The following is a 23,681-nucleotide window of genomic DNA, read 5'->3' on the forward strand; positions in this document are numbered from 1 at the left end:
GAGGTCTGGGTAACAGTAAAATTCAAAATGAAAAGCTCAAAGAAGACTTTGATTTCTCAGATTTCTCAGAATACACAAACAAATAGCTGATCTTTCAAACATCTAAACGTCAAAAAAAAAGATTGTGGTTTATTTCAGTGTGGGTGATAGAAAGACAGACAGACAGACAGACAGACAGACAGACAGACAGACAGACTTGGCCGTTGCAGGGATGCAAGAGTGGAATGGAGGGAGGGAGGGAGGGGGTGGAGGTGTGAGGGTGTCTGGAGAGAGGGGTGGAGGGATGAAGAAGTGGTCTGTGGTAGTGAGACAGAGAGAGAGAGAGATAGAGAGAGAGAGAGGGAGAGAGAGAGGGGAGGGGGCTCAGCAGGCCTGCTGGTCATGTAGCAGTGGGTCCTGGTTGCGCCAGCCTCCAGACAAACCCAGCTCTGTCTCGCTTGAGGAGACTCCTGAAGCGGACATGCCCGTTTCCTCCCCCTGGCGTTTTCCTCACCTCGCATTTCCACTTGCGGGGGCAACCAGGTGAAGTGCCTGTTAGTCCGCCGGCCAATAATAACAGCCCGGCCCGACGGCAAGCGGCGTTGGGCACAGCGGAGCGATGTGGAGGTTGACGCTGACGGTACCCAGGGACGGTTTTTTAACACAATGAAAGGGTGTCAGTGTTCATGAAGTGTTTTATCCTGTCATCGGCTCTGGCTCACTCTGACTGTCGGGTCAGGCCGGTGGTGAGGGGTCTCTCTGTGGGTTACTGCCACCGAGGCACCAGACGGACATTTTTGTTAAGTGTTACTTTCCCTCCATTCAAACCCAGCCGCCAGTCAGTTTTAGACAGGAAGGGCCAGGTTTCTTTCCACTTGGAGAACGCTTTTGAAGTGAATCCCGGCGTGTGGAGGCGGAGGAGAGTCTGGCGCTGGTTACAGCTTGATGAACTTGTGGAAATGTTCACTGTACAAATTTCCCCCATGGCTCCTTTCTCCCCCCGTTTATTTTCCTTTTCGGAGAGAATCATCTCAAAGCACTTAGTGGCTTTACAGTACTACTGTTCGCTCCAAAACCAACGTGTTCTGATACATCTCCTCACAAATGCGTACAGAGCGCGGCGATATGGTGAGAGAACACGAGTATCCTGACAGAGCATAAGGCTCGTGGATGATGGAGTTGAGCGGGAATTGAGCGGGAGTTGAGCAGGAGTTGAGCGGGAGTTGAACGGGAGTTGAGCGGTCTCCCATGTGGAAGGCTTGGGGGGCTTCGGTGGGCGAGGAGGATAAACACAAAATGGCACCAAACATAGAGCGTGAAGCAGTTAAGCATCGTGTCCAGAGCATCTGTCCACAGTCTAAATAACACAGTCCTCAAGATGTTACCGTTGTAGCAACATGATAACATCAGTGGCATTATTGCAGCTATGTTGTCAGAACGTCCCAACCTCTCCAGGCCTGGCTCCAGACAGCTCCGGAATTGGGACTGGGGTTGAGCAAGGCTGTAGTTTGAGACCAGTTTCATTAATTTGTTGGCTGGAGGTCAGAGGAGGACCATTCCAAGACAAACTAGCAACATACCAGTGTGGGGATCGAGTTCCCTGTCACTCGCTTCCTAAAATCCCCTGGTAACCCCCCCCCCCTCACACACACACACACACACACCACCACACACTCCTGTTTATGGAGGACTGGGACAATGCGTGTGTGTGTTTGTGTGTGTGGGGGTGAGGGCTGTGGGGTAGTGGGCGGGGGGGGACCCACCAGCATCTGTGCTTTCGATTGTTCCATGTCACGATTTGCAGCAGTGACAGAAATAGAAGACTTGCTCCAGCGTAATCTGCATTACAGGATCTTCTGTTTCTCCAAAGGTCCGATTTAGATCACGTCAAAACAAAAGCCTCTTTAGATCTGGAACTGGAACATGAAACCAGTACCTCATCTCAAACTCGGCGACCATCTCTAATTTCTTAACCTGAACCACATTCAGGACCGTTCGCCCTCCAGGTAGTTATGTGTTTGAACCAGGATGTTGAGTATTGACCTGTCAGCATATCAGGACATGGGAGGTCGCGACCCCTTCCGTGTTGCATCTCAGATTTGAACCAGTTCTACACAGCAATCAGACTAATGTTAAGTCCGTGCTGCTGACTATAGATGTCACAGGCGTGGCTCTGAGACATCTGAGGTTCTCTCCTCTGGTAATCTGGACATGGGGGCCCTCCATGGGCCCCCTGGCCCCGCTGCTCTCCCCGCCCGCCCCAAGGGGTTGCTGGGAGGGCGAGCCTAGGTCGGGCCTCGGTGTTCCGGCGTTCTGGGAAAAGGACAGCGCACACAGCTGCGCCTGGGGGGGTTAATGTAAAACAAACATGCCTCGCACATACTTCCCCTCAGCTGTCATGGCTCCGCTTTCAAAGAAGCCCCATACACTGCACCGGGGCTTGCTCTGTTCCTCCCACTCGCCGGGCTCCGTCCCCTGGCCCCGGGGCCCCCAGACCCCCTCCTCTGGGCCCCGAGGCCAGGCCTCCAGGCAACCTCCGCACGGCCAGTCAGGCTTTTTAATTAATACTGGGCCCTCGGTGGAGATTGTGTGACAGAGCGCACGGAAAAACCGTCTGTGATTGCGTCACTGCACTGCACGTCGGCCTGTCTGTACAGTATCTGGCCGACTGACTGGCTGAGGACAGGCTGTTGACTGAGTTAGTGCTCAAGACTGGCGCCAAAACACAACACTCAACAGCCCTACGTCCACTCCCAGATTCTCCTCTGTTAACCGTTATACATCCATTTCTGTTCTCGCATGCGCTTTGTGCGTCTTTATTTCTGGGCTCACCGTCTCTCTCGTCCTGTATGCAGTACCAGGACTTGTTGATCACTATGGACGAAATCTCCCAGTGTTCAAATGCAGAAAGTAGTAATATAAGTATATAAGTGTTCCAGGATGACCCACAGGTTGATATGTAAATATCTCTTTCTACCTATCCTGTATCAAAGCACAGCTTTGGCCTGAATGATCAACTTGTTCTAAGTAGCAGTATTGAGAAGCCGTCATGTAAACAGGCTCTCCTCGCTGTCCCTCAGTGATGTCACCTTTCTCACCACCCTCTTTCGTTTTCTAATACTACTGAAGCAGGGCAATTGAAGTAAAATTATAATAATTATAATATAAAACTTTTCTTTTTGAGTTGTGTGCATGTATAATTTTGTTTGTGTAAATTGGACTGATTTACAGTGTTAAAAGACCCTTGAAACTGTTACTAATTTGATGTAAAGTATTGTTTTACCTATTTGAGACGTGTATGGTTCCATTCAGTGTGCGTTTGCATTGAGTTAGTGTATGAACCAGTGTATGAGGTGTTTTCAGAAGGTTTTCTGTTAGCTTAAAGCATACGGCTTTTGTTGATGATATACTTTTACTCATGTTCCTGTTTTCATATATTTTGCGTGTTATTAAAGTACAGTAAGTTATTGCACTTACATGGTATTCTGAAAAATTATTTCTACTTGTCCATACTTATTGCACCTTACAATGAACATGTCTATATGCATCACTAATGAAAGACAGCATCTTTAAAGGACAGTTCCGGAATTTAGCATTATAAGCCATGTTATAAGGTTATTTACGATCATATACAATGGCCGATATCAACGTTTTGTCAAACGGTGCACTCTCGAGATATAGCCCACCGTCACTAACACACTCAATAGATCCATAGGTGCATTGACAAAATCCCTCAAAAACACCATCAACTCTTTTTCAAACACAGGAAACTCGTCGAGTGGTCATTGGTGTCCGTTGATGACAAAATAAATCACCACAAAGTATGCTTCCAATCCATTGAGTGTGTTAGCAGTGACAAGCTCTGTATCTTGAGTGCACCGTTTGATGAAACTTTGATATCGGAAGTTGTATATGATCCTCTTAACATGGCTTATAATGCTAAATTCCGAACCTGTCCTTTAAATCCTTTTGCATCTCCGAATGGACATAGCTCTGATATGAGATTGCAAAACCCTCAGGAATGTCATACTAATTGAAGTGGACAGAAATACAAGCAGCACCCTTTTGAACTGCTGACATTGTACAGGGTGGATTATGGAGCGTATATTACCAACAGGTGACAGGCGAGGCTCAAACCAACATCCTGGCTGGCGGGGGTGTGTAGAGGGACTGAGGTAAACCCTGCTGCCTCGCTACATCAACATGGAGGAATCTGTCCATCTGCATTTCTGATCTAAGTACGCACGCATGTACGTACACACACACACACACGCGCGTGCACGCACACGCACACACACAGCACTCTGACTCTTTGATGTCCCTCTCCTTGAAGACTCACCATACAGTGGAATTGGAATGAACACATGATCCTTTATTAATCAGTATTCAGACAATTTCTTTACAAAGTCATTATATATTTTATAATATATGTTTGTTTTCAGCATCATCTTAAACACATCCTATGGTCCTTATTAAAGTTAAAAAAAAGGAAAGCAAGTAAAAAGAACAAATGGCAAAACTGACAACTTTTAAAAACGTCCTCATAGTGATCCGACTGTAATGCACTGACTGTGAGAGGGGTTGGGAGGAATCCTCCAGACATAATTTATAGGTCGGCCTAACGGCACAAATATGAGTTCATCTGAATGTCTGGTGATTGCTTTGAAAGCTTAGTGTAGTGTAGAGACTTAAGTTTGCAGAAACATACTAGCAACATGGATATATGCAGAGACCAAGTTGACCATAGGGTTTGTGCAGCAATATCAACGCACGTTCAACATCTCAAGCCTTCAAATGACCCAGTAACCTTTGTCAAGAAGCACCCTCTTTCATAATTAGAGCTTGTTTCACAAAATACAGCATTAGAAAAAAGAACCAAAACAAAACGTTGATAACAGTTAAATTACATGGGATATATTATTTCTACAGGTTGCCGAAACGTCACACACACACATGCAGACTACCTCTCCTGTGTACTGTGCTGTACAAGGCAGCATAGCTGACTGTCACCCTGTCACAGCCAGTGCTACTCTAGTCTATGTACACTGATCCCAGAACAGCCAGAGAGCCCACAGGGCCTCCAGCTCAAACAGTCGGTCGTGGGAGACAGAGGTCACGAGCAGCCCCGCCCCCCCTAGCCTAGCCCCACCTCCTCTGACCTTGTATGGTCCTAGAAGGCCATGGCGATGGAAAAGCGCTGCGGTGAGCTGGCCAATGACAGAGCGAGGCGGGGCTACTTCCTGTACAGTTAACACCTATCCTCTTGAAGTGTCCGGAGGGTAGATTACGGGACTGGGGGGTTAGGGGTTCAGAGACAGTCTCCGATCAAGCATTCCATCCACCATTGACAGCATAACCGTACACAGGCTTAGCATACAGCATAACCCCACCCTAACCAACCCTACAGGCTCCTACACAAGCAAGTACACCAACCCTGCCTAACCCTAACCTAACCTCACCTCACCCTGCCTAGTATCGCAAAGCCAGACCTTCCTCCACACTTTATTTTGCACTGTTCCAACTCTGGAGAAGGATCTGGCTACACCCTAATATTCTGAGATAGGGGGGGAACACTGTATTTCTTTAAACCAATCGCAATTGTCTTGGCCAGCGCCAAGCTTGTTCTTTTTCAACGGTGCCTTTGCAAAATAGTGTCAGGGGATTGAATCTGATTGGCGCCGCTGGAATGATCTGGCTCATCTCAAACCTACATCCCTTGAGTCAGACTACTCCTTACCTAACCTACCCCATCCTCCATCCCCCTACACCCCCCTGAGATGATCAGAGCTTGGAGAGTTTGACATGAGAGAAGGATTAAGTATCAGCAGCAGATGATGTTGATGATACAGTATAGTGGGCTTGTATGAAATTTCTGGAGGTTGTGGGTGGGTGGGGGGGGGGCAGGTAAGTCCGCCGATGTGTCCGCTCACAGGCTGCCGATGTTGGGGAAGCTCTTGAGTTTCTCAGGGAAGTCGTCCTTGTACAGGACGGGGTCGGCGCGGTGCTCCACTACCTTCAGAGGCATGGTGCCGAACACCGACGCAAACTTGTTGATGCACTCAGACCTGGAGTGGAGAGAGAGCACAGGAATCAATCCACAGAGCAAAGAAACCCAACCTCGCAGACGCAAGTTAGGACCTGGTCCAACCTCCCAGGGTTATGACCTGGTCCAACCTCCCAGGGTTATGACCTGGTCCAACCTCCCAGGGTTATGACCTGGTCCAACCTCCCAGGGTTATGACCTGGTCCAACCTCCCAGGGTTATGACCTGGTCCAACTTCCCAGGGTTATGACCTGGTCCAACCTCCCAGGGTTATGACCTGGTCCAACCTCCCAGGGTTATGACCTGGTCCAACCTCCCAGGGTTATGACCTGGTCCAACCTCCCAGGGTTATGACCTGGTCCAACCTCCCAGGGTTATGACCTGGTCCAACCTCCCAGGGTTATGACCTGGTCCATCCTCCCAGGGTTATGACCTGGTCCAACCTCCCAGGGTTATGACCTGGTCCAACCTCCCAGGGTTATGACCTGGTCCATCCTCCCAGGGTTATGACCTGGTCCAACCTCTCTGATGCAGGTTATGACCTGGTCCAACCTCCCAGATGCAGGTTATGACCTGGTCCAACCTCCCAGGGTTATGACCTGGTCCAACCTCCCAGACGCAGGTTATGACCTGGTCCAACCTCCCAGACACAGGTTATGACCTGGTCCAACCTCCCAGATGCAGGTTATGACCTGGTCCAACCTCTCTGATGCAGGTTATGACCTGGTCCTACGCTGTGCCTGGGTTTACACCGGGTTTATGTTCATGTCAACAGAACTTATTTAAACATGCCTTTATTGTTTAATGATTCACTTTGTGTAATGGATCTAGAATACATGAAAGTTTCCCTTTTTGAATTAAATTACGGAGAATAATGAACTTTTCCACAATATTCAAATTTCTTGAGATGCAACTGTATACTGCTTTGTGTTTGTGTTCTGTATCGAAATGTGTTCTGTTATGCACACTAAGGTGCTTTATAAAATAAATCCAATATTATTATTATTATTACTATGCACAGTCAGCAGTACAGTAGTGTGTATATGTGTGTAGCATGTAGCGTATAGCATGTAGTGTGTAGCATATAGCATGTAACGTGTAGCATGTAGGGTGTGTGGGCCGTACCGCTCCACCATGTGAGTCTGGTCCAGCGACAGCCCGTCGATGGCCGTGCATTCCGGACACTTGAACTTCTTCCTGGGGGTCACCTGACAGGAAATGAGAGAATGGACTATCACTATCAGTCCCGTCGCCTAGCTAGCAATTAATTACAAGTCACGTTCACGACTTAGCCGGTGCATCGGTCAGGCACTGTAACTCAGTACGGGCCCAGTCCAAGAAAATCTCCTGTATCTGTGGAGTGATTCTGAAGAGTGTTTAAATAACCGAGCCCAACACAGCGCTGTCAGCCATGACAGATGCCGAGAAGAGCTAAATAAGGTCCTGGGCAGAAACAGCTCATTAAAGAACTGATCTACGGCCTGGCTCTCTGTCTTACCCCCACCCCCCCCATACCCCCTCTCTCAGTAGCTAGCTACCCACACGCAAAACACTCCTGACCTGTGTGTGAGTGTGTGTTTGGGGGGGGGGGGGAGTGCAGGGTTCAGTGTTCCCAGAGAGGGAGTGTGTGAGATATGAGTCCATGTGGGGCGGGAGGTGTCAGTGCGTGCCCTGGGGAGGGAGTTGGCGGGCGCTTGCCCTGTCGACCGGGTGTGCGTGAGCCCTGGCGCGCTAAGGAAAACAGTGTGGGGAGGGGGAGCGGCCGTGAGTGACACCCCGATAAGGGAGGTTAAGGCTGGGTTTAGCTGCTGGCCCTGCACCTGGAGATGGTCACTCTGGGGGGATGGAGGGGGGGGGGGGGGGGGGAGGGGGTAGGGGTTGGAGGGGGGCACGGCGAGGTGAGAACTGATCAGAGACAGAGACCCCGGAGTCGGCTGTCAGAACGCCAGCCCCTTCTCCTCCTTCCCGACCTGGGAACTCCACAATGCTTTATTTTCACCGCTTTAAGCTACAGTCAAAGCGCCGCCGGTATAAGAATCTCTTTCAATCATCTCACCAAAAACCTGGGCATGAATGGCTAGCTAAAGAGAGTTGGACCGGTAGCTGGTCAGTATGAAGCGGTCTCTGTTTCCGCGTCACTACTCGGTGTGCTGTGTACCTTTATGGGGGCTTTGCCGGTGATGTTGGCCACCAGGAAGTTCATGGCGATGTCCTCACAGTTCATGTGAGCATCCACCCAGTTCTTGATATCTCCTGGCATCTTGTACGAGTACAGGTAGTTAAAGTACTGGGAAGGGAGTTGAAAAGAAAGATAGTTAAACCTGAGGGGTCTCTCTTCATGTAGATATATCGCACATCACTAAAATGCAAAGTCAGGCATCTTCTGCAGTAGCCAGAGAAATTAAGCCGCTAACCCTCTGTGAGCGACGTACAGTACCCCCTTTGAGATTTTTTATCCCAAAAGAACTATCTTTGAGTCAGTGTGAGGGGCTGTGAGATGACAGCGAGAGATAGCATCCCCACACCTAGGGCTCTGTACTCTCTCTCTTTCTCTCTCCCTTCATTCCTCCCCAGTCCCCACCCTCTCTCTCTCTCTTTCTCCCTCCCTACCTGCCTCCCCCTCCTCTCTCTTCCTCCCTCTCTCTCTCTCTCTCTCTCTCTCTCTCTCTCCCCCTCCCCCCCTCTGATCTAGCCCCGATGGAGGTCTACGTGGGGGCTCAGCTGGGAGGAACACGTGGTGACTCCCGCGGTACCTTGTGGTAGAAGGCCGCCCCGGTCAGCACCATGGAGACCTCGTTGGTCCACTCCGACTCGTACTTCCACTTGCCCATCTCGTGGTCCCACAGGTGCAGACGGCCAGGGTAGCCAACCAGCCTGTCCGGGAACTCCCTCCACACCTGCAGGGGGGGGCAACACACACACACACAACAGTGTTGAGAATAGATGCACATCTTCAACTTGGCTACTTGAACAGAGGGAGGGGCGGGTTAAATCGTCAGAGAGTGAGCTTCATTCAACTGCATCAAAGCACTCCGGTCTGAGCCCCAGGATCACAGATAATCGCCTGTAGAGGGATGAGGGCTACAGGGTTTCTCTGTGATGGTCCTGGCTCCCTCGGAGGGTTGTGGGCCGGACACCCGAGACCACTGAGCCCCGCCGTCAGGCCCGGAGACCGGGCCTCGCAGTGCCCTGGCGGGCGGGCAGCCAAGCCTCGCTCGCCGCAACCTGCCTCTCATTTCGTGTAATTATCTTCAAATTGTCCTCAATTGTCTCAATGGGTTCTAAACGCCTTCAGGTGAGCGGTGGGCCGGCCTGGTGGACGTATGGACAGCCTCAGCTCTAGGCCTGTCACCATCCCTCACACATCAAACGCACGTCCGACGCAGCGGGCAGCTCGCTACCGCAAGCCCTGGACCAGCTTCAATTCTGGGATCAGCTCTAAGTGGGCAGTATTACCTGGCGGCGTCAGAAGGAGAGGGGATGGGTTCGTAGATGTCAGGGCGACGTATTTTCACCGTTTCATGGAATGTTCACGTTTAAAACGATAACAGCACAAGTCCGTCTCAACGTCCGGTTTGCTGCGACGACAACTCAAGTTAGCGAACGTTAGTGGCGGTAGCTAGCTAGCTAATGTTAAAAATGACAAGCGGCTATTTCTTGAGCCTCCCAAACAGTTGAGATATGTAAATAACAATCCCACCACTGAACAACAAGGTCCCAAAGTTAATGTGAACATTTAGAAAAGGTGCGACTTGCTAGCCTTTTTTTTTTTTTTTTTCGTATCAGCTGACACACTGGAAGTTTGCTTGGATCAAGTCATTGCCCTAGTGACCGTCGACGGAACATTCCATTGAAAAGGTCTATATAAGGCTATATATATATATATATATATATATATATATATATCAGGGTTGGCGTTTCTCCTCAGGCCAGACACAGAAGAGCTCATCACCTCGTAACCGAACTGCAGCTCGTCAGACGTCAGCATGATGATGTCGTCGTCGATGGCGAGCACCGCCTCCGTCTCGATCTCGTCGTAGGGGAAGAAGCGGTTACTCAGCTTGTTCTCCTTGGTGCGCACCACCTTGAGAGGCACAGAGATTTTCGGCCACAGAGACTCTGCCAGTAGGGAATGGACACAGAGGGAGTGGGGGGGGGGGGACAGAGAGAGAGAGAGAGAGAGAATATGGGGGAGAGAGAGAGATGGGGGGGGAGAGATTGGGGAGAGAGAGTAGGAGAAAGAGTGGAAGAGAGAGTGGGAGAGAGAGAGAGAGAGGGAGGGAGAGAGGGGGAAGGAGAGAGAGGGAGAGAGACAGACACACATACGACATACAGTAAGTGATACTAGATGGTTCATAAAACATTATACTCGTTGAGGACTTAACGGGGTCAAAGGGAATATTCACCCTACGTAACAGCAATGAATCACTTCACTAAAACTGACAGATTTTTAAAAGTGAAATATTTCCGTCGAGTTTGAACCGAGGAAGGGAGTCATCTGAAGACGGCGCTCTCGGTGGAAAAACAACGCCGGCGTAAGCGGCACGGCTACAATGACCCGCCCCTGTCACCTCGCCAGCTGCAGGCGGGTGCTGCCCGCCGGCCCGACCACGGAGACATTCCTCTCGAGGCAGAGAAACAGAGCTGGCTTTTTTGGGGGGCTGCGTTTCATGGGCTTGGGAGGTGTCCCTGGCACGGAGGACACTGATGGCACTAGATGTGTCACCCCATTAAGCCTCGCGCTGAGGCGCGGCGAGCTGCCCAACTCGCTGACGAGTCTGAAGACTCACACACGCACGCATGCACGCACGTACACACATGTACACACACACACACACACACACACCCAGACACACACACGTACACACACAACAACTGTCAGCTGGGGAAAACTGCAGTGATATATCTGTGTCCTCTGGCTTTCCCCCTCCTCTCTCGTTCTCTCTCTCTCTTTCCCCCTCTCGCTCATTCTCTCTCTCTCTTTCCCACTCTCTTTTTTCCAGATCCCTGCTGGGAAGACGAGAGGGAGGGAGGTGTTGCCAAACGGAGGTTACAACCTACCCCCCCCCCCCCACTGCATCTCCTCCGTGTTCAGAGCCAGCTGGAGGCCTGTGCCATCCCCGTCTCCCCCCAGTGATCTGTCCACGATCCCCTGCTGCAGAACTATCTACTCGGAGGTCAATCAAGGTCGAGGTCGGGGGCAATCGGACTTGATCCGGATCCACGACTGTGGTCTCTGACAAGCTTGAACGTAGAGCATCAGAAACAGACGGCAGAGACAGACAAAAGTCTCTGCGACGTTCCGAACCCGGCAGAGGGAACGTGGCGGAACAGCGACGTCAAATTCCACAACTCCTCGTTGGCGACGGAGCCTTGTTCGAAGGGTCGGGGCAGGTGGAGGAGGGGCGGGGCTTAGGGTGTCACGGGGAGTAAACCCACATCAGACGGGGTGACGAGGAGGAGGAGGAAGTCCGTCCGGGTCCGAGCAGCGGCGGCGTTGACCTGCCGACGGCCCCTCGTTACCTCTAATGGGTCACAAAGCTCCCGCCAGGCCGGGCTGATGGGACCATTAGGGGCCACTTCAAACAGGCTCCACTGCTTCCTTCCATTAGCCCCCCCCCCCCCCCCCCCGCTCCGAGGGGTCTCGGGTCCCCAGACCAGGGCCGGCCCCCGTCCCGGTGAGTGTTGGTCGGCGCTAAGGGGCCTCCATTAACAGCGGCGTGGCTAATCGCCTTGTTAGGAGGGGTCGTTAAGAGCACGGGCCACGGTGAATAATGGCTCATATCAGCTCAGTCTCACACATCTCTAATCAGCGATCTGACAGACAGGCGGACAGATAGACAGACCAGGCAGACAGACAGGCAGTCAGGTGGTTGAACGGACCCTCGGGCTGATTGCTCCAAGGCTGGGAGCAGCTGGCGGGTACATCGTCTGTACATCAGAATGAAGCAAGCTGCTGTGTGATGCCTGGCTATGCAGGACTGCGTAGGGCTGCTGGCATCTCTCGGTTAGAGTGAAGCGACTGCACAGCATGGGGGCGGTGAGGAGGGATGCCAAAACACCCGACCGATACTAACGTTTCAATTTCACAGTGTTCTCGTTTTCTGTCCGAAGGCAACCTGCCACACTGAGCTACTTGGGTTTCCTGCCCTAACCCACTGAGAAGCAGAGCCAGGAAGCTCTGGCTGCAGAGAGACCAGCATGTCACGCCTATCACGGCCTAACCTTCTACAGAGGGAGAGGGAGGGGGAGAGAGAGAGAGAGAGAAAGAGAGGGAGAGTGAGAGAGAGAGAAAGAGAGTGGGAGAGAGAGGGAGAGAGGGAGAGAGAGAGAAAGAGAGGGAGAGTGAGAGAGAGAGAAAGAGAGTGGGAGAGAGAGGGAGAGAGGGAGAGAGAGAGAAAGAGAGGGAGAGGGAGAGAGAGAGAGAGAAAGAGAGTGGGAGAGAGAGGGAGAATGAGAGAGAGACTCAAAGAGAAAGAGACAAAGAGGAGAAAGAAAGAGAGAGCATGGGAGAGAGAGAGGGAGAGAGAGAGAGAGATAGGGAGAAAGCTTGGATCGCCTGGCTGTTGTCACTCATCTGTTGTACATCAGTAGCTGCTCGAGGCCTTCACCACCATGGCGTAGAGCAGACTCCCGTTCACATCAAGCTGGCAGTTGACACGCCGCCTTCAACCCCATTCTGTGTGTGTGTGTGTGTGTGTGTGTGTATCGCTCTGCCAACTAAAGTCTCCCTACTGTCTGTCTATACAGTGAGAAACTGAAGGACTGACTGACTGACTGACTGACTGGTCATGGCTCCTGGCTCTGAGTTGAGGGAATGGAAAGGAGAACATTTTAAAGCCCTCTTGCCTCAACATGGAGAACGGTCTCCAAAGGGGGGATAAATCACACCACACTCTGGGCAGAAGCGTAACGGCCCGGCGCCCGGATTCTGTCCCCGCGTGGCACTTCTCCTGCGGCCGAGACGGGGTGACGACTGAGGGGGGTTTACCTTCTGGGGGGCTCTTGTTCTGGTTGTTCCACACCACCAGCAGCTTGGCCAGGCTGGGCACCTTGGAGATCTCTGTGATGACCCGGAACAGGCTCTCGATGCGGTCGTAGGTCAGCACCACGGCCGTGAACCCCGGCGCCCGCGGGGGGATGAGGGGTAGGAAGAGAGGGCTGTTCACACTCGACCACTTCTGCAGAGAACACACACAAACACAGAGACATTAGGACAGGTATAGGCAAGGACCCCATGATACAATACGCATCACGATATAGGTCACATTACGAGACATTGCGATACGATACGATACATATTGCGATAGTCTTCATAATTTACTGAAAATGCTTAAATACAGCTGAAAATACAACTCCATCCCTCGCTCCCTGAAGGTGATCCTGAGGGTGGAGGGGATGTAAGGACATTTGAAATTTACAACCAGAATAATGTATACATGACTGATTTCTATCCTTCATTTTATCTATTCCCTGTCTTGTTCTATATAGTTTCCTTGTGCAAAAAAAATACATTAAAAAATTATTGTTTCGATACTGTACTGCCGAAAGTTATACAGTATTGCAGGAAAAAACATTGTTGTACATTGTATTGCTGCATCGATTTTATTGCACAGCCCTAATACACACCCACACACACACACTCTCACACACACACTCTCTCACACTCACACTCACACACACACACACACAGAATTAGAAAACCTTAACATCCTCTGTTGCTGCATACAGCAGCTTGTGTAAACTACTCCTTTCAAAACAAAACGCACACATGCACACATCGTACATGTGCATTAGGACTTAGGTACCACACTCTCTAACCACCCTCCAGACCCGCATATCTCTGCCTTCCCGGTGATTTAAGCTGCTATAACTCAGCTCTGCTGGGCACTGAGGTCACTTTGTAGTGATTTCCAGAAGACATTTCACCGGGGAACCGGAAGCATCCATTTATGCCTTCTGAAAGATTCATAAGAGTTAGAAGTGGAGAACCAGAGAGAAGTGGCCTGGGGAGACAGACAGAGAGAGAGAGAGAGAGAGAGAGAGAGAAACAGACAGACAGAGGGAGAGATAGACAGAGAGAGGGGGGGAGAGAGAGAGAGGGGGGGGGGGATAAAGACACAGAGAGACAGGGAAAGAGAGAGAGAGGGAGGGAGAGAGAGGCAGAATGAGTGCGTGAGAAAGAGAGAGAGAGAGAGAGAGAGAGAGAGAGAGAGAGGTAAAGGGAGAGGAGGGACAACAGAGGGGGCAGGCGGATAGAGCAGGTTGCTTCCCTCTGTCATGTCAGGCTGGACAGTAGATCACTCCTGACCGACTGAGTGACGGAGATGAGGGAGAGGGTGAGGAGCAGTTGCTCTGGTAGCCTGGGAGCCCTGCTGCTCCTCTGATGTATCTGAGATATGTTGTAAAGGGAGTGTTCCGTCACGGAGCTGCAGAGAGATGCCTTCCCTGCAGCAGGGGTCCAGATGAGGAGTACTGGGGGTGCAGAGGAGGAGGGAGGGGGAGGGTCCAGATGAGGAGTACTGGGGGTCAGAGGAGGAGGGAGAGGGAGGGTCCAGATGAGGAGTACTGGGGGTGCAGGGGAGGACGGGGAGGGAGGGGGTCCAGATGAGGAGTACTGGGGGTGCAGGGGAGGAGGGGGGGAGAGGTGGCGTGGGTGTATGAGGCGGTCTCTGTCCCGCCAGCGAGGGGCTTGGCTCCTCTCCCTGGCCCCTGGTTTTAAAATGGCCTGTAAACTCTGCTAGACGCACAGGCCCAGGCCTGGATCAAGTGACGCTGTTAAAAGAACTGAGAGGGGAAGATGCTGTGTGACACACACACCCAGGCATGTGTGCGCGCGCGCACACACACACACACACACACACACACACACACACACACACACACACACACACACACACACACACACACACACACACACACACACACACACACACACACACACACACACACACACACACACACACACACACACACACACACACACACACACACACACCAGGAATCTGAAGGGAGTCGCACACTCAAGTCCAAGCCTGCGAGCTAACATAGACAACATTCATCTTGCGCAGCCCACTCTCCCTCCGGCCTACGTTGTCGTCATACACACACAAAGACACGCACACACACACACACACAGAAAACCGACACACAAACACACACACTCACACAAAGCAGACACACAAAAACACAAAGACATATGGCATTGGAAAAGTGCCACGTCAAAGCTAACCAAGCAGACAAACGTGACGAACGTCGCTATGGCAGCTACACCGTACGTGACCGCGTCACCCCGTCAGCCAAGTTAGCTACATGTCTACAAACGTGACCCCGTCAGCCAAGTTAGCTACATGTCTACAAACGTGACCCCGTCACCTCGTCAGCCAAGTTAGCTATATACGTGACCCCGTCAGCCTCTCAACTGCAAAGGCAGGTAAGCTTAAGGTTTGGTAGTTGTCTTGTTAGCTATGTAGGCTTTATAATACAAGCTTGTAGGCTTCATTTTACTTCAAATAATACTAGCTAACGTTTGCCATCTAGTGCCACGGTCCATGTAGCCTACAAGACAAAAACGGCAGTGGTTAGGTATGGTTGCTAGCTAGCTAACCGTTTTCTGAAACGGTCTTGTATGTAATACACGAAATGGACATTGGCACTAAATAACTAGCTAGCTAGCAATACGCGAAGGAATGTAGCTACTAACGTTAGGTGAGCTAACGCTAGCGAACAGCTATGTGTAGTAAAATTATTAAATATGGCTAGCTAGCTAACATTAGCTGGCTAGCTAACGTTAATTTTGGTCTATACCCAATCAATGGCAGGTTTATCTTGCTAGCTAGCAAGCGAAGTGCACACATCGGGGTCTATAATGCTAGCTAACCACCTTGCCGTTAACTAGCTAACGTTGAATCATTTTTGAGTGGCTAGTGTGGGCGGATCATTAAGGAAGAGCATTAGGGCCTACAACTGAGTTTATTATTTTTTTAAGCTTCTGAGTTTAAAGTCAGAATTTCTGAGATTAAAGTCAGAATTTCTGAGAAAAAAGTAAGAAATTCTGACTTTAAACTCTAAGCTTTAAAAAACAAACTCAGCTGTTGGCCCTAATGCTCTTCCGTAGATCATGGGTGTATTAATGGGGCGGATTCAGAGGTCTGTATCGAGGCAGCGTTCGAGTCATGCTTTTGCGAGGTGGCCACGTTCGATTATTGGCTGTGACTGCTGTGATAAATTAGTTATCTAACAGTTAGGCCTATTGGTAAAATACTGTTATATGCTATAAATGACAGTTATCTACTGTTATTGGTTAACCTGACCGCATTAACTTTTAATTTACATGTGAGTGATGGATAATTAACAGTATTTTACAATTAATATGAAATACAGTGGTACACTATGATAGCCTACTGTCATAAATCCATTGTAAATTGACATTTTTTACAGTGCATCATCAGCATGATATCAGCTTTCAGCCAAGCCAGCGAGCATTATGCCAACAGTAGCCTACATATCATAGTTCTACCAGGCCGTGTCATCTCCTGACAATGACATGGTGATTATGGTAATGCATGCATTCTTTGCACCAAAGAGACGTTTTGTGGGGTCAGCTGTCAAACATGCGTGTAGCCTTACTGGGCTAGCGCTGGCACAAAAAAAGTATAAAAACTCGAAAGGTTCGGTACAATTAGATGTATCAACTCGAAGGAACCGAATCTTTGAAAAGAGTCAGACTGCCCGTCACTGCTCGCTAGCGCAGGACTCGTTAGCGATACTTGAAAAGTGGAAACCTGTGGTCAGTGACCAATCAGAGGCCAAATCAGCCTCTCTGCACAGCCCACTATCTACGCGGGCCAATCAGCATCCGGCTGAAAATCCGATTGGATTCTCGTTGGTGTCCACGGATATCATAGCCTGTTCCCTGAAGTTATTGTCGCGGCGAGAGCATATTACACCCTGCGCATTACCCAGTGAGCTCTACAACAGGAGCCCCCACTAATAAAGGAGTGTATGGCTGACTTCATTAACTCTATCAAAGACCCCCCACGCACTCCAGATCTGCAGTCAGGACCCTCGCGCTTGTTTGAGGAGGTTCTCCGTATCTGATATAAAACTGCGGCCGTCTTGAAGTACGTAGGCCGGCCTCCTCTGCTCCAACCCATCTGTCAGGTGGCCACAGACGGCGCCTCCCCCAACCAGACGTCCACCCTACACCGTCGACAAGACGTGCACGCGCGTACACGAGCACCGGCACGCGCACATACGTGCATACACACAAATACGCACGCAGACACACGCTCTCCACATACCCACACCTACATCAGTCAGGCCTCAGCCAATAAAAATGCTCTTTACTAGCAAGTGGAAACTTCCTTTTGGTCGCCCCGACAGTGACACACAAGCAGTGAGGGAAATAATTAAACTAACACGGTGACTCGTTAGTGGCGAGATGGATAAAAGGGGAAAGGCACCACTTAAGTCATTTGTCTGAGGGAACGAAGTAGATGAAAGAAAAGCTACTTCGCCATGTTGATGGTTGCTTACTGTTCTCTGCTCAACACAAAAACGGGGGCTTGGAGCCAGCTGGCTTACCACCGCGCTCAGTATGGGGGTCAATGGTTGCGTGCCTCACAGGTATAGCTATGCCCACCTCTGCTCCCCAAACAAAAAGCAGCCTGTCCTTGCTGCCTCGCCTGACTGGCCTCCTATAGGCAGGCACTAGCACTGCCTGCGCAAAAATGTGCTTCCAATTAGGACCCCGAAGGATACAGAACGAGAGAGTGAGAGAGAGAGAAAGAGTGAGGGAGAGAGAGAGAGGGAGAGAAAAAAAAAAACCCTGCTTGATTTATTTAGTGTTCTGTTCCAATTCCTCCCAACGTCTTTCCACTGGATACGTGGAGAAAAGCATTTCATCTCCCCTCAAAACGCTGGAACGGTCAGAGCAGGCCTGTCTGAGCCCCCCCCCCCCCCCCGACAACAATTAACCTCTTGTGGGCCTGGACTGCGCCAGAGCAGAACCCGGACGGGACACCTGAGTGATGCTGAGGCCTAATGGGCCGGGTTGGGTAACAGAAAGCAGCTGAGACCTGCTTTGATTGAGTGACCGTGGAAAGCCATTAGACCTGCGAGCGTGTGTCGTTCTGAGGTACGCCGAAACGCCAAACGCCATGAGCGTCACGGCGGATGGAACGTGAGGGGCTCTCACCACCAGCGCGATGTGACGTTCTGACGCGCACGCGCTCGCACACACACACACACGCACACCTCGGCTCTACTGGAGGAAGGCGGGGCTGCATGTGGTGTGTTTGGGGAGTGAAGATCAGACTGGGCTGATTAACAACCCCGGAGAGGTGGTTGCTCAGTCAGGCTGTCTGCATCCCCAAACACTCCCCCAACCGCAGGGACGCAACACACAACCACACACGCACGCACGCATGCACACAAACACACTCACTCACTCAGATTACTCTGTCACAGAAACACACACACACACAATTCTGTCACAGAAACAGACATACACGCATGCACACACACAATGACTCAAACACGCAGGCACGTATTTTTCACCACACTCGAGGCATCCTCCCAGTGCAGAACTGCTGACGGGACTCTCTGGCTGTCTCTGTGACAAATGTTTACGGTGGCAACACGAGGCTGGGGGCCCGGGCCAGGCCGAACCGGGCCAGACCGAACCGGGCCAGGCCCGCTACACTCTCTCTGAGGCGGCTGCCGGAGAGAAATGTGGGGAATCTGCCACCCATTACAGAGGGGAAAGATTTACTAGGGAAACACAGAATAGTAGGGAAACTGTGACATAATATGCACCCGCCAGGGAGTCTGTATGGTCGAACCTCCATCCAGAGAGCCAGGTCGCATCAGTCCCAGACTGCTCCTAGAGGACTAGACCGGCTCGAGGCATGTAGACCACCTGGCAGACCCCCAGAGGCAGGCCGGAAACTCACCTGACGGGAACGTCGAGAATTCAAACACCGCTGCTTTCAACAATTCAATGCGCCTTGCCTTATGGAAAGACTCCCAACGAGTCGGCCGTTCTAAAACTATAGCTTTCATCCCTGCTGTTGTTATGTGAAGCCGGCTTAAAGGACAATGCTCGTTTTTGACAACCTGGACCTTATTTACGACATATTATAAGACGTTTGACTCACCGAGATCACTTTGGTGTAGTTCGGAGGCATGTAGAAGAAATTTAAAATCCAGCGCGAGCCAGTATATCCATGTAGTGGCGGTGGTCGGGGCACTTAGAATGCAGTTTCTAAACATCTATTTTCTGCCGCGAAACGGTTGTTTTCATCAATCTGTCTTGATGAATCGCTAGTTGTGCTTACATAGAGCATATAGGCCTGTGGTGGTTTTTCACATGCCTCTGTAATATGATCTTTAGAAACGTCTTTAGACACGAAATAGCTTCCTCACTTGCTCCAGCACGCATGCGCACAGCGTGCTGGAGCAAGTGAGGAAGCTATTTCGTTTCGAAAGACGTTTCTAAAGATCATGGCATGTGAAAACCACAACAGGCCTTTGTTCTATGTAAGCACAACTAGCGATTCATCAAGACAGATTGATGAAAACAACCGTTTCGCTGCAGAAAATAGATGTTTAGAAACTGCATTCTAAGTGCCCCGACCACCGCCATTACATGGATATACTGGCTTGCGCTGGATTTTTAATTTCTTCTACATGCCTCCGAACTACACCAAAGTGATCTCGGTGAGTCAAACGTCTTATAATATGTCGTAAATAAGGTCCAGGTTGTCAAAAACTAGCATTGTCCTTTAAGACACAGCAGCGGCGCTGGGAGTTCTGGGTGAAAGTAAACTCATGTCATGTCCACGGACTACGGCCCTCGCGCCGCAGCGCACGGCGTGGCCAGGGGAACGTACCACCACGGGAGGGTTGTTCCACTGCTCGTAGGCACGCGCGGCGTACGGGTAGATGCGGTCGTTGATGATCTGGAGCGTTGTCATGCCGATGGCCTTCATGGAGCTGAAGTAGGCCTCCCAGAACCAGCGTGCCTGAGGAAGTAAAAAACACTGGGGGTTAACACCCACACCCACAGACACACACACACGTTGAAAGGACACTGATAGGCATAGATAGCTGGCCTCGTGAGACCATCCATAGATATCCATTTGGGCACGGTCAAAAAATGACCGGGCCAATCAGCGTTTTATGACGGCGGGTTTAGGTGTGATGGCAGCAAGGACCGGTTGAAGTTAAACCGCGTGATAGACGGTGATGGACAGATGGCTCATCCAATCACCTGGCAACTTGAAGTTGCCTGATGAAGACCTAAGGGTCGAAACGTTGCGATATTCTCAATAAAGTGGACCGGGAGAAATCAGTGTGCGGATCTTTCCTCTTCTCATGTATGTACTACAAGATCCAGCACCTGGCCTACTAAGGTTGGATGAGCGCACAGCTCTTTTGCCCTTTTGTCATCCAATCACCTGCCAAGTATTTTTGAAAGTGCCTGCTCTTTTCCAAACAGTTTCCAAAGGAGAGTTCCCAGATGGTTATGTGAAGTAAACCTATGTGGCGCATCAGGTTAAGTAACCAGTTCATAAACAAACAAGCCTTCATGACCTTGACCAGTGTAGAGGTGGTAACCTAGCAGTTAATCAGATGTTAGACATGCAGATGTTAGCCTAGTGCTACAACAAACCCAGTAGGAGCCACCATGGCATCAGACCAGACAACCAGCCCAGCCCCCCCTTCCCCCCCCCTCCCGAGCCTCCTCCTGGCCCCCTGGCGTCCGAGCCCCCCGATCTTCCTCCATTAGACTTCAAGGGACATTGAGGAGGGGGAGAGGAGCCCATAAACGTTAATGGTCCCTGAAACAGCGCTATCTCCCGCCAGGAGGCGCCAACCCCCCCACCACCCCACCACCACCCCACCCTCCCCTGCTCCTCGCAGGTCCACTATGACGTCTTGAAAGAGAAATTGAGTATAACAACACTATCAGACAGGCTCATTTCTCCAACATGATCGCTGTGAACCAAAATAATCCAAGGGTGCTTTTTTTTTTTTTTCAACAATTGACAGTCTCATAAATCCTAACCCCCCTCGCCCGCCCAAATATTTGCGACTTGTTCCCCGCCTCTAAATGTGAGGAGTTTGCAGCATGTTTCAGGGAAAAGATTACAACCATTACGATAGGTATTACTCAACAACCCCCAGCTGAGAGTTGTAATCCTAAGTTATGCAGCCAACCATGCAAAGGCATCATGCTCTCCTTTTCCCTGGTTGACACACACACGCTCAAGAAAGTAGTATCTCAGTTTGAGCCTTCGACCCGCTTCCTTGACTCCATTCCCCTCCCACTACGCTTAAAAAAAAAAAAAGGGTTTTAACTGCATATCTGATGAAGTGCACGCTATAGTTGTTACGCTCCATGTTCACTGGCTCTTTCCCCGGTGCTCTTAAAACTGCCAGGTTGAAACCCCTCCTGAAGAAACTTAAGTACTTAGCAGCTTTAGGCCAATCTCTAATCTTCCCTTAAAAAAAGGTTTTTTATACAGCTAAATTAAAAAAAAGAAAAGAAAATGCAAACTGTATCTTTGAGAAATTCCAATCTGGCTCCCCAGCACACCACAGCACAGAGACAGCCTTAGTTAAAGCAGTAAACAATCTTTAGAGAGTAAACACAGATGCCAAAAATCTCTGTCCTTGTAGATTTAGGTGCAGCATTTGACTAGCCTTGTGTGACACCATACTGATTTTGCGAACTCACATTCTGTTTCTCTTGCAAATCAGTCTGTACACTCTCAATAGAGATCCGTTTGTGCCCCACTAGAAAATGATCAGGGCAATTGACGTTCTGTGAGGAAATACAAACAGCTACGCTGGGCGGGTTTAGGTGTGACGATAGCGAGGAGCGGTTGAAGTTAGCATGTAATTGACAATGACAGATAGATTGATCATCCAATCACCTGCCAAGTATTTTTGAAAGTGCCCGCCCTTTTCCAAACAGTTTCCAACTGAGAGTTCCCAGATGGTTATGTGAAGCAAACCATCTGGCGTGTCAGGTTAACATTTGATGGGGCGGTTCTATACAGGTTCAGTAACAGGCTGAAAGTTTTTTGTCAAAACTGATGGTGGATATAACATGTGGTGTTCCACAAGGTTAAAATCTGGGCCCTGTACGGTTTTGCTTATACATGATGTTACCCCTTGACAGCCTCCTTAGGAAACATGGATTTGATTTTCACTGTTATACAAACGATACTGTACTTTACATGTCAATGTGACACAAAGATTTGAGCCCCACCTAAAAACCTGTAAACTGCATTACAGACACTTGGATACCTCAACTAAAATTAAACCAGGACAAGACAAAGGTTCTCGTCATTGGAGGCAAAGACCAGAGAGAAGCAAGCTGCACATTTTGATTCACACTCACTAAAGACTAAAAACCAGGTGAAAAACCTCGGTGTTATTTTAGATTCTGATCTTAATTGCTGCCCGCTTTTTACCACCTGAGGAACATAGCCAAGGAGCGCCCATTTCCCTCTTTAGAAGACCCTGAGAAACGCACCCATGCTTTTATCAGACTCGATTACTGCAATGCTCTCCTGTCTGGCACGAGCAGTGCGAGTACTGACCAAGACCAGACAGAGAGCACACATAACCCCCACTTTAAAGGCTTTGCACTGGCTACCTAATCAATTCATGACTGTGCACCGCAATATATGTCAGAATAATGCTTTCGAGGTATGAGCCTTGTAACTACACCAAGGCCCGGGACTAAGACATTCAGTATGGAGAGGCAGCTTTTATCCCCCAGCCTCTGGAATAGCCTGACAGAGAGCTTGAGGGGGCTGCACTGTGGAGAATTTTTGTGTGTATTTTTTATTAATGTATTTTATTTTATTGTATTTAAAGGTATTGTGGCCTTTAACCATCTGTCATATTTGTTCCCTTTTTATTTTGTTGTGAAGTGCATTGTGTTGCATTCATATCTGAAAGTGCTATAGAAATGAAGTTGCATTGATTGATTGATTTGATTGACCCCCACAACACAGCTCGTTAATAGGCTGATTAGAAGGTTGGGGGGGGGGGGGGGGGTAGGCTTATTAAGACACGTAGTCGCCACAGTCCAGCCACGCCCGAGGGTCTTATTAGATAAGATAACCTTTAACCCTCCAGGACAGGAGTAGACCCAAGCCTTGTGGGTCAACTGTAAACTCAAGACAGGGCAACAGACGGCCCTTGTGAGTTGGAGCAGAGGAAACCTGTGCTGGGGTTAGCTACAAGGCTGTCCTCCCCAGGCAGTGAGCTGCTTGTTTTATTGACTGGAGTGTTTGTTGTCGTACGCTCCACAGAGAGCCATCAGTGGCACATGTGACAAGATGCAACCCCTCCCTCCTCTGACAAGATCCCCCCTCACACCGCCACCCCCGTTAACACTGGAGAAATAGAACAACACAAAAAAGAGGCTGTGTTTTTATGGAGGGGGTGAGGAGTATCCACAGAGACTTTCTAATCTCGGGGGAACATGGACGGCCCATAAATCAGGCGGTGATGAAAGTTTCCTTTCCGACCGAGAGGAGGCAGAAAGCAAACTGTGCAGGCCGCAGAGGCCTGGCCCATCCCCCCCCCCCCCCCCAGCGCCTGCAGGAATTTTTATGAGGGAAGAAGAGATGGA

General features: G+C 50.1%; 1 protein-coding gene across 1 annotated transcript in view; it reads right to left on the minus strand.

Moving 5' to 3' along the window:
- Nucleotides 1-4,330: 4,330 nt before the first annotated feature.
- ext2 (exostosin glycosyltransferase 2) overlaps nt 4,331-23,681 on the minus strand; it is a 30,220-nt gene continuing 10,869 nt past the window's right edge. Inside the window, exons 9-15 of the mRNA XM_084436601.1 lie at nt 19,918-20,049; nt 13,014-13,203; nt 9,975-10,141; nt 8,776-8,919; nt 8,181-8,309; nt 7,148-7,230; nt 4,331-6,044 (exon numbers count right to left, since the gene is read on the minus strand). Coding sequence (XP_084292727.1) covers nt 5,906-6,044; nt 7,148-7,230; nt 8,181-8,309; nt 8,776-8,919; nt 9,975-10,141; nt 13,014-13,203; nt 19,918-20,049 — 984 coding nt within the window. The 3' untranslated portion in view covers nt 4,331-5,905. The remainder of the gene's footprint in view (nt 6,045-7,147; nt 7,231-8,180; nt 8,310-8,775; nt 8,920-9,974; nt 10,142-13,013; nt 13,204-19,917; nt 20,050-23,681) is intronic.

This window comes from Borostomias antarcticus, assembly GCF_949987555.1.
Source record: "Borostomias antarcticus genome assembly, chromosome: 4".
NCBI classification, from domain to species: Eukaryota; Metazoa; Chordata; class Actinopteri; order Stomiiformes; family Stomiidae; genus Borostomias; species Borostomias antarcticus.